This window comes from Hypanus sabinus, chromosome 16 (assembly GCF_030144855.1).
Source record: "Hypanus sabinus isolate sHypSab1 chromosome 16, sHypSab1.hap1, whole genome shotgun sequence".
Lineage (NCBI taxonomy): Eukaryota > Metazoa > Chordata > Chondrichthyes > Myliobatiformes > Dasyatidae > Hypanus > Hypanus sabinus.
This window is the reverse complement of record NC_082721.1, coordinates 5,476,030-5,494,006: the sequence shown is the minus strand read 5'-3', so window position 1 is coordinate 5,494,006 and position 17,977 is coordinate 5,476,030. Positions and strand designations below refer to the sequence as shown.

General features: G+C 42.7%; 1 protein-coding gene across 8 annotated transcripts in view; it reads right to left on the bottom strand.

The window, feature by feature from the left end:
- Positions 1–17,977, bottom strand: part of LOC132405962 (nuclear factor 1 C-type-like) — a 474,435-nt gene that overhangs the window by 63,899 nt on the left and 392,559 nt on the right. For 4 of the 8 annotated variants that reach the window (XM_059991010.1, XM_059991008.1, XM_059991013.1 and 1 more), the window contains exon 11: positions 15,701–15,786. In XM_059991010.1, the coding sequence (XP_059846993.1) occupies positions 15,701–15,786 (86 nt within the window). Of the gene's footprint in view, positions 1–5,675; positions 5,754–9,178; positions 9,221–15,700; positions 15,787–17,977 lie in introns of those variants that run through there. The other 4 variants (XM_059991009.1, XM_059991007.1, XM_059991014.1 and 1 more) reach the window with 2 other exon arrangements.

The following is a 17,977-nucleotide window of genomic DNA, read 5'->3' as shown; positions in this document are numbered from 1 at the left end:
ATTTTGAAGCATTGTGAACAGTTTTGGGTTCTGCATCTAAGAAAGGATGTGCTGGCATTGGAGAGGGTCCAGATAGGGTTTACAAGATTGAAAGGGTTAACCCATGAGGAATAGTTGATGGTTCTGGGCCTATATTCACTGGAGTTTAGAAGAATTAAGGAGTAACTTATTGAATCATGTTGGATATGTAAAGATCTGGATAGAGTGGATGTGGAGAGGATGTTTCCTATAGTGGAGGAGTTGAGGACCAGAGGACACAGATAGAGTGAATGTGGAGAGGATGTTTCCTATAGTGGGGGAGTCTTGGGCCAGTGGGTACAGATAGTGGATGTGGAGAGGATGTTTCCTATAGTGGGGGAGTCTAGGACCAGAGCGCACTGCCTCAGAATAGAGTGACATTCTTTTAGAACAGAGATGAGGTATTTCTTTAGCCAGAGAGTGGTGAATCTGTGGAATTCATTGCCACAGGCAGCTGTGGATTAGCAAATTGCCTAATTCTGTTCCTATGTCTATGGTCTTCAGAGAAGGCAGGAGAATGGCGGGGGCGGGGGCAATAGTCAGTCATGATCAAATGGTTGAGAAGATTTGATGGGCAGGATGGCCTAATTCTGCTCCTATGTCTCCTGGTTTCAAGTCAGCAGAAGGTTAATTTTCCTCATTTTAAAAGCTCCAGTCATTTATGTATCACAGACCGGGAAAACTGACAAAGAACATTGAGGAATTCACTGTACTGGTTTTACAATGCATTTCATGCATTAGTCTGGGATAGACCTTCAGGCACCAGTTATATCCAGAAACATTGTGCTCACGACATGCAGACTAACCATCTGTGCCCTTTGCAGTGCTCTCATGTAGCATTCAATATTTTATGAGGCATTCACATTTTATGCATGATAATAATATTGACACTGTACAATCATCTGAATGCTAATGAGCAGGCTCATGGTTACACTACCCCTGAGCTGATTGTGACTATGGGCAGTGTACAGATGTCGTCATTCTAATGAGCTGCCACAGGGCAGCATCACTGCTGTTTGCAAATAATTAATGAGGCTACACATGGTGAGACAGACCCTGGTGACCTCTTCCCAGATCCAGAGATGCTCAATGTCAACAGGTGATGGTTACCTTCCTTGGCAGCCTTGTTCCATGGGGCTCTCCTTGCTATTCTTTGGTATGAACATATTGGAGGATCTGTCCTGGGACCAGCACGTAAGTGTTGTCACAAAGAAGGCACAACAGCACCTCTACTTTTGTAGAAGTTTGTGGAGATTTGGCATGTCAGCAAAAACTTTGACAAACTTCTACAGACGCACAGTGGAGAGCATCCTGAATGGTTGCATCACGGCCTGGTATGGAAACACCAGTACCCAGGAACAGAAAAGCCTTCTGATAGTGGTGGATACAGTCCAGTCCATCAAGGCAAAGCCGTCCTCACCACTGAGCACATCTACATGGAGAGCTGCCACAAGAAAGCAGCATCCATCATTAAGGCCACACTCTCTTCTTGCTACTACAATCTGGGCAGGAGGTACAGGAACATTAGGCCCCACACCAGCAGGTTCAGGAAGAGTTATCATACTTCAACCATCAGGCTTTGAACCAGTGTGGATAACTTCACTCACCAAAACTCTGAAATGATTCTAATATCTACAGACTCACTTTTAAGAACTCTTTACAACTCGTGTTCTCAGTATTTTTCTTTAAATTTAGATAATATATCTTATTTTGCACACCGGTTGTTTGTCACTCTTTGCTTGTGTATAATTTTTCATAAAATCTATTAATTTCATATTTTCCTGTAAATTCCTGCAAGAAAATGAACCTTGGGTAGTATATAGTAACATATGCATACTTTGATAATAAACTTGCTTGGGACAGAAAAGAAACAATTTCAAGCATTTGTGTGCACCAGTCCAACTGGCAGCAGATAGTCTCTAAGGAGTTTGTATGCTCTCCCCATGACCGTTTGGGTTTCCTCTCACACGCCCAAGACGTACAGGCTAGGGTTAGTAAGTTGTGGGCGTGCTTTGTTGGTGCTGGAAGCATGGTGACACTTGCAGGCTGCCCCCAGCACATCCTTGGACCGTGTTGGTTGTTGACCTAAAGGACATACTTCGATGTATGTTTCAATATTTTGATGTATGTATGACATCTAAAGCTAATTTTCTCTGCAGGAAATATGGGCTCCTATAGCAGCCTCTAGCCATTTTTATGTTGGACAATGTACATTGAAAGAGGATGGTATCCAACCATTCATTAAGTGATGCTGTGATCTGCCAACTCTTTATAGACTTTCAAAGGTCTATAAAAGTCACACAGGAACATTAATGTGCTGCAAGTTTATAGGCACTGAGCACACCGAAGCAACATCCCTACCACCTAAACGCCACGGTAGCATAGCAGTTAGTGTGATGCTATTGGAGCTCGGGGCGTCGCATTTCGGAGTTCAATTTGCCGTCCTCTGTTAGAAGTCCGTATGTCCTCACCGTGAATGTGGGTTTCCTTCAGGTGCTCTGGTTTCCTCCCACAGTCCAAAGATGTCCTGGTTATTAGATTAGCTGATCGTAGTAAACTGCCCTGTGATTAGGTTAGGGTTAAATAGGTGGGCTGCTGGGCCAGAAAGGCCTATTCTGCACTGTATCCCTAATTAAAATAAATAAATAAAAATAAACAACTGCTACAAACACAAAGTTCACTCAGAAAATCCCTTCCATCTGTTTTATGTCAAAAATAATATAATTTCAGTTAAGTGTTTTGGTAGTTTATGTATGACTGGAATATTAATGAAAAAGTAATTTGAATTAAGCAACTCTGAGCAATGTTGAATGCACCATGAACTAAAGGTGATTGTGAATCATTGGAAAGATCTCCCTAACCATCTTAAACCTCAGAAAATTACCTCTGGAAAAGTTATTTTAATTATTAGTGCTACTCATTACATTGCTAAAATCCTGGAAATAGAAGGTGACATTTTAACTTGATGGTCATTTTAAACAAATACTGCTGTGCCCCACAAATGGTTAAACGCAAGCGGTTGCTTGCCTACAGTTTGTGCTCACTGCTCACTCACTGCTCTTTGCCTTCCTTCTGACTGCAGACATGGATTTTTTTTCTCTTTGACTGGCTTGACATGGCAGGAGGCAATTTGTCGTTAGAAAAGTCTTTTACATAAAATATAGTCCAGTCTTTCATTGAGGCGAATATTCTGCATGAACCTAGAATTCATTAACCTTTCTTCCGGCAGCCTTGAAACTGCTGAGAACGCAGTAAATATCACAAATATCTTTCATTCATACTACACAGTGCAAAAAAATTCAGACCATTTCCGAAATCCACCAAACCATTTTCCATAATTTTATCTACGTTCTCAACTGAGTGCCCCTGTCGGGTATGGTTTTGTCACTGGTATATTAATTGAACTAATTAGATATAAACATTAGTCTCCCAAAACACACATCGGTGGTTTTCTTCATGTGGATACTAATGACCTACTTAGTCATTGCTTCCCCTGTAATTTATCTCTCCTTTAGTTAGCAAATTAGCAGCTTGCAGATATTTAATTAATAAGCATCCTAGAAGGCATTACATTTGGTGCTCTTCCAGAAACTTGAATTGTTTCTTGTGGTTAAAAAGCTGTTTAGGGTGATTTATTCTGAGGTTGGAATGTTAATATTTTGTTAGCACAATGGGGATCTTATGAAGGAAAACTCTTCCTAATTACCATGACGGCCAGGAGGAAGGGTCAAACATTCTGATGGGAGAAGTGTTTGAGTCTGCAGAAATGGCTTAACTTCAACATGGACGGTCCGAAGCCTGGCTTTGAAAGGACCAGGGTTGGGCAAAGGGCTAGCAATATCATCTCGGAAACCCCAGTGCTACAGAAAGAGCAACATAAGCTACAAAGACCTCATCCTTGGGAAAGGAAGAAGCTTCGATGCAGTGCACTTTGAAAGACTGAATGACTGGTTCAGGATAGACGACTCTGGTGAGCTGCTGTCTTTGGCCTATGACCCAGCAGGGGTCATAGGAAGGAGGAGGAGGAGGAGGAGAAGAAGGAGAAGGAGAAGAAGAAGGAGAAGGAGAAGAAGAAGAAGAAGAAGAAGAAGAAGAAGAAGAAGAAGAAGAAGAAGAAGGAGAAGAAGAAGAAGAAGAAGAAGAAGGAGAAGAAGAAGAAGAAGAAGAAGAAGGAGAAGAAGAAGAAGAAGAAGAAGAAGAAGAAGAAGAAGAAGAAGAAGAAGAAGAAGAAGAAGAAGAAGAAGAAGAAGAAGAAGAAGAAGAAGAAGAAGAAGAAGAAGGAGAAGGAGGAGAAGAAGGAGAAGAAGAAGAAGAAGAGGAAGAAGAAGGAGAAGGAGAAGAAGAAGAAGAAGAAGAAGAAGAAGAAGAAGAAGAAGAAGAAGGAGAAGAAGGAGAAGAAGAAGAAGAAGGAGAAGAAGGAGAAGAAGGAGAAGGAGAAGAAGGAGAAGAAGGAGAAGAAGGAGAAGAAGGAGGAGAAGGAGAAGAAGGAGAAGGAGAAGAAGGAGAAGGAGAAGAAGAAGAAGAAGAAGAAGAAGAAGAAGAAGGAGAAGGAGAAGGAGGAGAAGGAGAAGGAGGAGAAGGAGAAGAAGAAGGAGAAGAAGGAGAAGGAGAAGGAGAAGAAGGAGAAGAAGGAGGAGAAGAAGGAGAAGGAGAAGGAGAAGAAGAAGGAGAAAAAGAAGGAGAAGAAGGAGAAGGAGAAGGAGAAGAAGGAGAAGAAGGAGGAGAAGGAGATGAAGGAGAAGAAGAAGGAGAAGAAGGAGGAGAAGAAGGAGAAGAAGGAGGAGAAGAAGGAGGAGAAGAAGAAGAAGAAGAAGAAGAAGAAGAAGAAGAAGAAGAAGAAGAAGAAGAAGAAGAAGAAGAAGAAGAAGAAGAAGAAGAAGAAGAAGAAGAAGAAGAAGAAGAAGAAATGAAGACATTGTCTGGACAAAACTGCACAAAATTTGTTTTGATGCATGATCACTAGGTCCATAACTCTATTTACCACATTCCAGTTCATGTTTCTGAGTGAGAGTGGTACTCTTGGAGCAGAAACCTCACATAGTCACATAGTCATGACATTCAATAACACACACAATGCTGGAGGAACTCAGCAAGTCAGGCAGTGTCTATGGGGGGGGGGGGAGTGGACATCCCACAATGTAGATCGAGACCCTATATCGATTCAGGTTCAAGTGGAGAGTATATTGACCGGTTGCATCACAGCCTGGTATGGAAACACAAATGCCCAGTCCATGGAGGGCAAAACCTTCCCCACCATTGAGTACATCATTGAGCACTGTCACAGGAAAGCAGCATCCATTTTCATGGACACCCACCAGTCAGGCCATTCTCTCTTTTTGCTGCTGGAATCAGGAAGGAGGTACAGGAGCCTTAGGATCCACACCACCAGCTTCAGGAACAATTACTATGAACAGAGTTGTATATTTTGGAAAATATTTTAGATGCGTTTTGCACTCACTGAGGTGCAGACGGTAGTTGGACAGATTTGTAAAGGCACAGAGCATCTCAAATTCAAGTTTCAGTTTAATTATCATAAATCCATACACAAGAATACAGCAAACAACACATTGTTCCTCTGGAGTCAAGGCACAAAACACAATACCAACAGTTCCGCACAGCACATATCATTACCATAGCAGTAAAACATGCACTCACAAAAAATAAAGTATAATCTAGCCATGTCCCTGAGTATCAGTAGATTGATGGTACATGGATGTTGTCCTGGAGCCATGTTTCTGCAAGAACAAGCCCATAACAGTTCCTCAGCTCACATTGGTGCAGGCATAGCACATGAAATTCAGACCAACTGAACAATACTCTTGCCTGCACCTATGCATGCAAAATATTCTATCCAATGCAATGTTTGATTTATTAGTTACATTCAGTACTTTGCTGTGTAGTGCTGAAATTCATTTTACATTCTGCCTAAGTAGCCCCCAAACTAATGACATGAACATCGATTTCTCTAACTTAGACCATAGACCTTAAGCTACTAGAGAAGTATTAGCCCACTTGGCACATCGAGTCTACTCCGCCATTTCCTCTCAGCCCCAATCTCCTGCATTCCCCTCTGTCCCCTTCTACCCTGTATCCCTTCATGCCCTGACCAGTCAAGAATTTATCAACCTCTGCCTTAAATAGACACAAAGACTTGACCTCCACAGCAGCCTGTGGCAAAGAATTCCACAAATTCACCACTCTCTGGCTTAAGAAATTCCTCCTCATCTCTTTCTAAAAGGACGCCCCTCTATTCTGAAGCTGTGTCCTCTGGTCTTAAATTCTCCCATCATAAGAGGCATCCTCCCCACATCCACTCCATTGAGGCCTTTCACCACTGGAGAGATTCCAATGAGGTCACCTCTTATTCTGAATTCTAGTGACTATAGGCCCAGAGCCATCAAATGCTCTTCATAAGACAAGCCTTTTAATCCTGGAATCATTTTTATGAACCTCCTTTGAACCTTCTCCTGTTTCAGCACAACCTTTTTAAGATAAGGAGCCTAAAACTGCTCACAGTACTCAAGGTGAGGCCTTACCAGGGCTTTATAAAGTCTCAACATCACATCCTTGCTTTTATATTCTAATCACATTTGCCTTCCTCACCACAGACTCAATCTGCAAATTAAGCTTTAAGGAATCCTGCACAAAGACCCCCAAGTCCCGTTACGCCTCAGTTTTCTGTATTTTCTCTTCCAGTAATTTACCCCTCACTTTCTCCCCCCCCTTCCCATTCTCTCCCCTTTTCTACTCTGCATTCTCCTTTCATCCCTTCTCTTTTCCTCACCTATCACCTCCCTCTGGTGCCCCTCCTCTTTCCCTTTCTCCCACCATCCACTCTGCTCTTTTCAGCCTTTCAACATGCACAAAGTGCTGGAGTTACTCAGCAGGTCAGGCGGCATCTATGGAAAAGAGTAAACAGTCGGCATTTCAGGCCAAGCCCTCTCAGCAGGACCTTCACCTATCAACTCCCAGTTTTTTACTTCATCTCACCCTCTCTACCCAGCAACCTTCCCCCTCACCTGGTCTCACCTACCACCTAGCATCCTGTACTCATTCCCTTCTCCCCTCCTTCTTATTCTGGTTTCTGCCCCCTTCTCTTCCAGCCTGAAATGCTGACCTTTTATTCCCCTTCATAGATACTGCTGAGATCCTTCAGAAGTTTAAGTGAATTGCTCAGGACTTCCAGCATCTGTAGAATCCTTTGTGTTTTACATTTGTTCTTTTTTTGGCAGACAAGACTGACATTTAATGTGAAGAAACTGAGCTGAAATAAAATACTGAAAGTTCTCAGTAGTTTGAAAGCAGTGCCTGGGATCACTACCCCCTTCTATCCTGCATTCATGGAGACACAGTGAAGCACAGCACAGAACCAGGCCCTTCGGCCCATCTAGTCCATGCTGAAACCATTTAAACTGCCTACTCGCAATGACCTGCACCAGGACCATAGCCCTCCATAACCCTACCACTAATGTACCAATCCAAACATCTCTTAGACATTGAAACCTAGCTTGCAAGGACCACTTATCCTAGCAGCTGAAGTGATCGTACTGTTTCTGGTTAGAACATGGAGCATAGAACACAGCAGAAAACAGTACAGGCACTTTGACCTGGAAGCTTATAATCTACTCTAAAATCAATCTAGCTCTTCCCTCCAACGTAACCCTCCATTTTTCTATTGTCCATGCGCCTATCTGAGAGTTTCCTTAATGATCCTAATGTACCTCTCTCTATCAGCACCTCAGCAGTGTGTTTCATGCACCCATCATGTAAAAAAAAATTACCTCTGACGTACACCCCACACTTCCATCCTATCACCTTAAAATGATGCCACCTTGTATTAGCCATTTCTGCCCTGGGAAAAAGTCTTTGGGCATCCATTTGATCTAAGCTTCATTACATCTCTGCCTCTTCCCTCTATCAAGTTGCCGAAAACACATTGCACAATGTAAAGTTTATGCGAACTATGAAACATATTGGAGAGGGATATTAATAATTCATACAGCGGCTCAGCTCCAGGCATTAGCATTCCAGTGTTATTAGTTAAATGTGCAGTTCTGCAAGGTGACACTTGGTAAAGATCTCAATTACTGGAGCTACAACCATTGCTATTGATCCACAAGATGGTGTGAGGACTATCCTGCACTGCTATTGATTATGGCCCTTACAAGTAGCTCTCAAGAAAGTAGGAATCACTTCCTATATCCTACATCTGGTGCTCTGGGTGTGGTTTCCTCTACATTGGTGAGATCTGAGGTAGGTTGTGGGACAGCTTTGTTGAGCACCTTCACTTCCTGGTGACCAACTGGGATTTTCCCTTTTCTCAAGAGCATATAAGACCATAAGACACAGGAGCAGAATTAGGCCATCTGGCTCATCAAGTCTGCTCCACCATTCCATCGTGGCTGATTTATTATCCCTCTCAACACCATTCTCCTGCCTTCTCCCCGTAACCTTTGATGCCCTGACTAACCAAGAACCTATCAGCCTCTACTTTGAATATATTCAATGATTTGGCCTCCACAGCCATCTGCGGCAATGAATCCCACAGATACCCCCACTCTCTGGCTAAAGAAATTCTTCCATCAACTCTGTTCTAAACGGACATTGTTCTATTCTGAAGCTCTGCCCTCTCATCCTAGACTACCCCACTATAAGAAACATCTCCTCCATATCCACTCTATCCAGGCCTTTCAATATTTGACAGATCGGGTTTGTTAGATATGACTGGTTAACCAGCTTTCAACTCAACCCATCAGTGTTGCACCCAGTTAACCAGGAGACAATGAAACTGAAAAATCTTATATTCAAAGAGTGCAGTCCCCAGGGTAAATATCAGCAACTATTTTTTCTGGTTAAATGATGTTGCTGCTGTGACCAAGAATGTACACCAATGCTTCTACATCCTGAGAAGACTAAGGAAGTTCAGCATGGTCATGATGGTCCTCACCAATTATGTCAGGTACATTCTATCTGGATGCATCCGAGCTTGGTACTCAACTGCTCTGCCCAAGACTGCAAGGAAGGGTACAATGGTTAGTACAATCCCTTTTCAGCTGGGGTGGCTCAGTATTCAAAGTTCAGTTCCGGTGCCTTTTGTCAGAAGTTGGTACTTCCTTCCTGTGGACGTGTGTGTTTTCTCCGGGTTCTCCGGTTACCTCCCACAGTCCAAACCAGGTTAACCGGCCTTCCAGAGGAAACCAACCTGCACACGAGAAGGAACGTACAGAATTGCATACAGTGGACGCAGAGTTGAACATCGAACGCTGATGCCCCAAGCTGTAGCAGCGTCGCACTAACTGCTTTTTCTTAAATTGTTAAGCTTCTGCAGCAAAAACTAAAATATATACTTATTAGGCAACACGTACATACATACACACAATGCTGGAAGGGCTCAGCAGATCAGGCAGCATTTATGGAAATGAATAAACAGTTGATGTTTCAGGTCGAGACCCATTTTCAGGACCTGATGAAGAGTCACGGTCTGAAGCATCACTGTTTATTCCTTTCCGTACATCAGGGGTTCACAGCCTGGGGCCATGGACCCTTTATTTAATGGTATTGATCCATGGCACAAAAAAGGTTGGGTGTCTGACCTGCAGCATTTTCAGTATTTTTCCCTGGATTTCCACAATCTGCAGAATCTCTTGTGTTTATTACATGTACAGAGTCCAGGAAGGGGTAGCACCTCCGGTGAAGGGTCGTGTCCAACCCGGGGCAGCTCGCTCACCTTTGGTCCCCACTGGTCTCACCTGTGGCTCCAAGTAGCTGTTTGCATGAGACCGCACCCACAACCCACTACACTGCTTTGTCAGGTGGGCTAAACCAGGTGAGGGCAGCAGGTGGACCTCATACCCTGCTGAGGTGGGGACTTGCCAGTTGTAGTGTATGAAGTCAGCTCTGATGGACTGGGCGGATGATGCGATCCAACTGTTGGAAGATGGTTCTGCAACGCTTCATGAGAGTCATGGTCACCCACACAGACAAGGAAGACCCCAGTTTCTGATGACTACTCTTACCACTGGACCTAGGTGTCCGAGGTGGAGAGAGTGGAACTGGCCCAGTGTAGCAGCTTTTCCACTTTAAAAACTCTCCCACACAGATCTCCTGCCATTGTTGGATATGAAGGGCAATCTCCACATTATATGAACTCTTTAAGCATTTTTACTCAATATCTAAAATTATACTTGATTCTGACTTAACTAGGCTGTGGAAATGTGCTGACAATCGCGATACTCTGGATAGCTTCGATCTTCAAGTATCAAGCAATCCATCTTTCTTTGAAAGAACTGTGTCATGTCTGATGACTGAGCGTGAGTAAAGATCTGCAGTCTCTCACAAGCTTAATATGGATTCATAATTAGAGACACCCTGTCACGTATTCAGCTAAGAAAGCCTATTATTCCAATAATGTGGAAATGACAATTCATGCTTCTCAGGATTTCAGAGCTCTATTTTATTTGTATCCTCTGTGTCAGTGTCCTCATGCAATTCTTCACTTGTTTATCCTGACTGGAATTTAATGAAGTCTGAAAACACAAATCTTAGCTGCAAAATAGATTTTTGTGAGCTATTTATTTATTTATTTTGTGATGCAGTGTGGAACAGGCCCTTTCAGCCACACCGCCAGCAAGCCGCCGATTTACATGAACATTATCTCGTGTGCTGCCAGCAACCCACCGATTTAACCCTAGCCTAATCACAGGAACATTACCTCTTTATTCTTTTCTTTCTGCAGTCTTTATTTACTTTGTAATTTGCAGTAATTTTGTTTTAGCAGAGTACTGCTGCCGCAAAACAACATCTGACACGGCATATAAGTCTTCTCTGAAGTAGAAGGAATCACAGATAAATAAAAAAAAATTCAATGTCTATCGCAAACACAAGAGATTCTGCAGATGCTGGAAATCCTGAGCAACACACACAAAATGCTGGAGGAACTCAGCAGGTCAGGCAGCATCTATGGAGGGGAATAAACAGATGATCTTTCAGTCCGAGACCCTTCATCCGGACTGGACAGGAAGGGGAAAGATGCCAGAATATGAAGGCGGGGGAGGGAAAGGAGGACGAGCTGACAGATGGGTCGGGGAGGGAGGATGAAGTAAGAAGCTGGGAGGTGATGGGCGGGAAAGGTAAAGGACTGGAGAAGAGGGAATCTGATAGGAGAGGAGAGTGGACCAGGGGGGAAAGGGAAGGAGGATGGGCACCAGGAGGAGGTGATAATGTGAAGAGAATATGTAAGAGGGGGCCCAGAGTGGGGAAATAAAGAAGAGGGAAGGGAGAGAGGGAAATCGATGTTCATGCCATCAGTTTGGAGGCTACCCAGATGGAATATGAGGTGTTGCTTCTCCACCCTGAGAGCAGCCTCATTCAGTGTAGTATTCCATTAAAGTTAACTATCAGAGAAAAGTATGATTGTTTTGCAATTCACTGTCAAATGACAGCGTTAAACAAAAAACAGAGACAGTGAATAGCTCAGGCTTTGTAAGTTCTGTCATAGAGTGAAAGGAAACTTAGTCGTGTCTCCTGGATTGGCTGATGTACATCTCAATTTAGAGATACAGAGTGGAACGGGCCCTTCTGGCCCATTGAGCTGTGCTGCCCAGCAACCCACCCATTTAACCCTAGCATAACCACAGGACAATTTACAATGACCAGTTAACCTACCAACCAGTACACCTTTGGACTATAGGAGAAAGCTGGAGCACCCAGGGTGAAACCCTTGTGGTTCAAGATTCAACGTACATTCATTATCAAAGTATGTATGCAGTATACAACCCTGACATTCATCTTCTTCACAGACAGCCATGAAACAAAGCAAACGATAGAACCTATTCAAAGAAAAACATCGAATCCCCAACTTGCGAAAAGAAGGAACAAATCGTGCAAATGGCAAAAAGAGAGTGAAAAACACAGACTATCAAACAACTACAAGTCATTGAAATGGTCCAGGAATGTTCAGCTTCAGCTCAGTTTAGTGCTCTGTCATCTGTCGACTGCAGGCCACAGAGGCAGTCCGCCCCGATCAAAATTGCACAAAATTGCAACAAGAAGAGGAGCGATCAGAAACAAGGAGCGCATCATAACATGAGCTCCAGAGTCCAGCCCACAAGCCATGGGGAGGATGTACAATCTCCTTACAGACAGCATCAGAATCGAACTCTGAACTCCGGAACATCCCGAGCTGTAATGGTGTTGCACCAACTGCTATCTTACCATGGTGACCCATGTGCCCAACCCAATGTTTACGTAACAAGTTTTATCATTTTGTCAAATAAAAGAGCCTTTTTTTTCTTCATGTTTCAACATGTTAGCCATAATTCCTAATTGCCTTTCAATTATTTTAATTTAAGTTTAAAATAATGCCTTCTCTCTTTAATCTATTACTTTTCTCTGAGATCAAATTTGTTATCTTTTAAAGATGACTACTTGATTTCTTCATTTTCTTCAGCTCTGCAGGTTCAGGAAAGATTCTACCAGGACAACTAGTTTAAAAAAAGCCCAGAGATTTTGGAACTTTTTTCAGGACTGTCATTCATCAAGGAAGAAAGTTAGAGAAACCTTTATCTGCTTGTAAGGAAAAGATGCACATTGAAAAGGAAACTGATTAATAATTTGAAAATGATGAAGTAGAAAGGATCTATGGAGGGGAATAAGCAGTTGATGTTTTGGTTGAGTGTCTTGATCGGGATTGGAAGACACTAGGCATAAGTGAGGAGTATGGTGTGTTGGCTTTCATTAGTTGGGGGACTGAGTTCAAGAACTGCGACTAATGTAGCAGTTCCACAAAATCCTGGTTAGACCACATTTAGAATACTGTGTTCACTTTTGTCCATCATTATAGGAAAGATGTGGAAGCTTTAGAGCGGGTGCTGAGGAGATTTACCAGGATGCTGCCTGGATTAGAGAGAGAGCATGTCTTCTATAAGGATGGGTTGAATGAGCTAGCACTTTAATCTTTGAAGGAGGATGAGAGGCTACTTGATAGCGGTGTACAAGATGATATGAGGCATAGATTTAGTGGACAGTTAGAGACTTTTTCCCAGGGTGGAAATGGTAATGTGCAGAGACATAGGAGGAAAGTATTGGGGAAATGATAGAGGAAGGTTTTTTTTACACAAAGAGTGGTGGAATGCACTACCAAGAGTGGTGATAGAGACTGATACATTAGGATGTTTAAGAGCTGCTTAGATGGGCACATGGATGAAGAAAAAGGGAGGGATATGTAGGAGGGAATGACTAGATTGTTAGATTGATTGTGGAGTAGGATAAAAAGGTTGGCACAGCATTGTGGATTGAAGGGCCTGTACTAGGCTGTACTGTACTATGTTCTAGCCCTTGCATAAGACTAAGTAAGCAAAAAGAGTTTGCGGAAGCTCAAGTCAGGGAGCGTGAAGTTTTTTCTTTATTTCAAAATATAGTGCAGAACAGGCCCTTTGAGTCACGCTGCCCAGCAACCCACCAGATTTAACCCTAGTCTAATCACGGGACAATTTACAGTGACCAATTAACCAGGTAACCGGCACGTCTTTGGACTGTGGGAGGGAACTGGAGCACCCTGAGAAAAGCCACACACATGTGGGAAGGAACATATGAACTTGCTTACAGAGGACTCCAGTTCTCCAGAGTTCAGAACTCTGAACTCCGACACCCTGAGCTGTAATAGCTGTAACCGCTAGACTATGTGGCACCCTACCAAGTGAACTATACCAGCTAACAAGGATGGTGACTTTGTTCTGACTTCTTACCCTTAAAATGGTATTTAAAAGCATGATTTAGTGATGCTTTTGTGTGGACTGATTAGATAATCAGATACTTTAAATAGTTACCGGCAGTTCCACTCTGAGCATTTTCCTATAATCATTTATAGTATCTATACATTGATCTAATAGTCTAAAGATGTTATTTGCAAAACTAAAATAAACACTGATAGCATGATGGTCAGGATACATTTGAATTAAGTCTCCAAATCCTCATTAGGATTGATCAGAAAATAACATTTAAAACAATATTATAAACACAAGAGATCCTGCCGATGCTGGAAACCCAGGGCAACACACATAAAATGCTGGAGGAATTCAGCAGGTAAACCAGCATCTATGGAGGGAATAAACAGTCGACATTATAGACTGATGCTCTTCCTCAGGACTGAAAAAGGGGGAAGATACCAAAATAAAAAAGGTGTGGGGGTAGGACAGAGGGGAAAAGAGGGCAATCTCGAAGGTAATAGGTGAATTCAGGTGGTAGGAAAGGTAAAGGGCTGGAGAGGAAGGAATCTGATGGGAGGAGAGAGTGGACCATGGGAGAAATGAAAGGAGGAGGGGCACTAGGGGGAGGAGATAGGCAGGTGAGAAGAGGTAGGAGACCAGAGTGGGAAATAGGAGAAAAGGGAGGGAGGAGGGAATTTTTTTTACCAGAAGAAGAAATCGAAGTTCATGCCATCAGGTTGGAAGCTACTCCACAATGAGACCACCCTCAGGGTGATGGCCTGAATATTGATTGTTGATTCCTCTCCATGGATGCTGCCTGGCCTTCTGAGTTCCTCCAGCATTTTGTGTGTGTTGCTTCAGGGTAATATTGTTTGTTGAGAAGGACGGTATAATTTGATTCTCCACGATATTTTTTAAGATGACAAGACATTGTCCGGAAGGGATGAAGTAAAAGGCTAAGGAAATTGGCATGTCCCCAATGGCTCTCACCTGTTTTTACATAGAAAACATTCTCCCCGGATGCATTATGGCCTGGCATGGCAACTGCTCTGTGTATCCTGGACATCCCAGAAACCAGTCTCCCCTCCGTAGACTCTGTCTACACTACCCACTGTCTTGGAAAGCAGCCTAGATGATCCAAGACCCCTTGTCCCACCCCAGACATTCTCTCTTCTCCACCCTTTTATCGGGCAGAAGATACAAAGGCTTGCAAACAAGTACCACCAGGCTCAAGGACAGCTTCTATCCTACTGTTATCAGACATTGCACAATATAGATAAACCCTTGACCTCACCATCTCCTTCACTATGATCCTTGCACTCCTTTCTGTTTACCTGCACCGAAATCTCTGTAACTGCAACACTATATTCCTCATTCCTTTATTGTTTTTCACCTGCCCTATCTCGATGTACTTCAACATTGTTCAAGATTCAACATTGTTTAATGTCATTTTCAGTACACAAGAGTAAAGGAAAACGAAATAATTGTAACTCCAGATCCAATGCAACACAAAAACACAATAAGATAAAGAATACAATAATTAGAAAAATACAAGAAATATAAATACTTAAGGTAACTTATATATGGAGATTGATTATATGTCCATAACGTGACACTATACAATGGTGACTCTTACAGATGGTGGGGTAGGGGTGTGGAGGGGTGGGTTAGTGGGTGGAGGGGTTGATCAGCCTTACTGCTTGGGGAAAGTAACTGTTTTTAAGTCTGGTGGTCCTGGTGTGGTTGTTACGTAGCTCCCTCCCTAATGGGAGAGGGACAGACAGTCCATGAGCAGGGTGGGTGGGTTCCTTCATGGTGTACTGGCCCTTTTCCAGCACCTTTCTGTATATATGTCCTCATTACAAAATGACAGGTATGGCTGGAATGCAACACGTTTCTCACTGTACCTCAGTAGTGACAATAACAAACCAGTTACAAAAATCAAAGGACATATGAAACAAGACCTGCTACAATACCTGTGGCTGATAAAGGCTACCAGGATCTCTTGGTCCTATTCCCACAAAGGATCGGTTAGCTGGGGGGGTGCCGGGTGTCGTATACGCTGGAATGAAATCGCATTGTTATTAGCAGTGGACAGATACACACATTATATCACAACTATACTTTCATTGAATCGAAAGAATAACTGACACTCAATATTGAACTCTTAAAAGATGCCACTGAAGAATTGAGACATTGTATGTCAAGTCACCAGCATCGAGGACATCTTCAAAAGGTGATGCCTCTAAATGTCAGCATTCATCATTAAGGACTCCCCATCACCCAGGACATGCCCTCTTCTCATTGCTACCATCATCGAGGAGGTACAGGATACTGAAGACACACACTCAGTGCTTCAGGAACAGCTTCTTCCCCTCTGCCATTGGATTTCTGAATGGACGTTGAACCCATGAACACCACCTCACTATTATTTCTTTTCTTGATCTTTTTTGTACTACTTACACATACACACACACACACACACACACACACACACACACACACACACACACACACACACACACACACACACACACACACTAAGAAGTATTCACCTACCCACCACCCCCCAGAGGTTTTCATTCTTTATTGTTTAACAACTTTGAATCACAGTGGACTTAATTTGGCTTTTTTGACACAGAACAACAGAAAAAGAGTCTTTTGTGTCAAAGTGAAAACAGATCTCTACAAAGTGATTTAAAATTAATTACAAATTTAATTGCGAGAGTAGAACTGCCTCAGTGCCACAGCTTTTCCAATTTAAAACCTCTGCCACGCATTTCCTGAACTCTGCCAAGGACGCTTCCAAACCCAGCTGCAAATGGAGGAGGGTTGGGCATGGAGCTAGTAACTCCATCCTGTAAAACCTGAGAGCTGCAGAAACAGCAACAGAAGTTCCAAACACTTCAGTTCTATGGAAGGAAATCTATGGCCAAAATCACATAATTACATGAAAAATGAGCAATTTTCCTCAGAAAAATATAGAAAGTTATTTCTTTAGTATCATTTCAAAAAGGTTAAATAACCACTGTTCTCATAAGTCGGTATTAAATTGAAGGAAGGAAGCAAATAAACTGGGAGACAAGGGGAAACTATTAATATACTCATCAAGGTCTGGGAAATTTGGTTAAAATGTTCATGTTTGTTCTGTTGTTATTTCCTACTGCTCTAGGTTTTAAATCCTGCTGATCTTATCGACAAGAAAGCCAATGTTTGGTACCCCACTGCGGTTCAAAGCAAAGACTATTTATTTGTTTAGCTGTATTTATAGAAAATGGCTTTATTTCAGAAAAGTTTCATGTGCTGTAATATAAACTTGGTTATTATTGTTTTGTTTGGGTTTCAAGCAGCAGACACAATGAGTTTGCATCACACAACATTATGGACGATGTTCCGTAAAAGAGGCATGGCTTTACCTTTGTGCTACAGACTAAAAAAAGGAAGGTTCTCGCAGGACTATTATATACACTTGGGTAATACATACAAAATGCTGTAGGCACTCAGCAGGAAAGATACTGGCATAGATAGGGGAATGGCTGACAGATAGGACAGAGTGAGAGGGAATAAAGGGGGCCTTCTCTGGTTGGCTGCCAGTGACTAGTGCTGTTCCTCAGGAGTCAGTATTGGGATCACTACTTTTCGCATTGTTTGTCAATGATTTAGATAACGGAATTGATGATTTTGTGCAAAGTTTGTGGATGTTACGAAGATCGGTGGAGTGGTAGGTAGTGCCAAGGAAGCAATGCGATTGCAGCAGGAAAAATGGGCAAAGAAGTGGCAGATAGAATAGTGTTGGGAAATGTATGATCACACATTTTGTAAAAGGAACAATAGTGCAGACTATTACCTAAATGGGGAAAAAAATTCAAACATCAGAGGTGCAAAGGGACTTAAGTGTCTTTGTGCAAGACTCTCAGATTGAGCCTGTGGTAATGAAGGCAATTTCAATGTCAGCATTTATTTCAAGGGGAGTAGAATCTAAAAGCAGAGAGATAATGCTGAGGCTTCATAAAACACTACCCAGGCCACCAGTTTTGAGCCCCATTTCTCAGAAAGGATGTGTTGTCACTGGAGAGAGACCAGAGGAGGCTCACGAGGATGATTCTGGAATGACGGAGGTTAACACATGAGGAGTGTTTGTCAGCTTTGGGCCTATACTCACTGGAATTTAAAAGACTGTGTTTGGTCCTTATTGAAACCTACTGAATGTTGAAAGGACTCGATAGGGTGGATGTAGAGAGGATGTTCCTTTG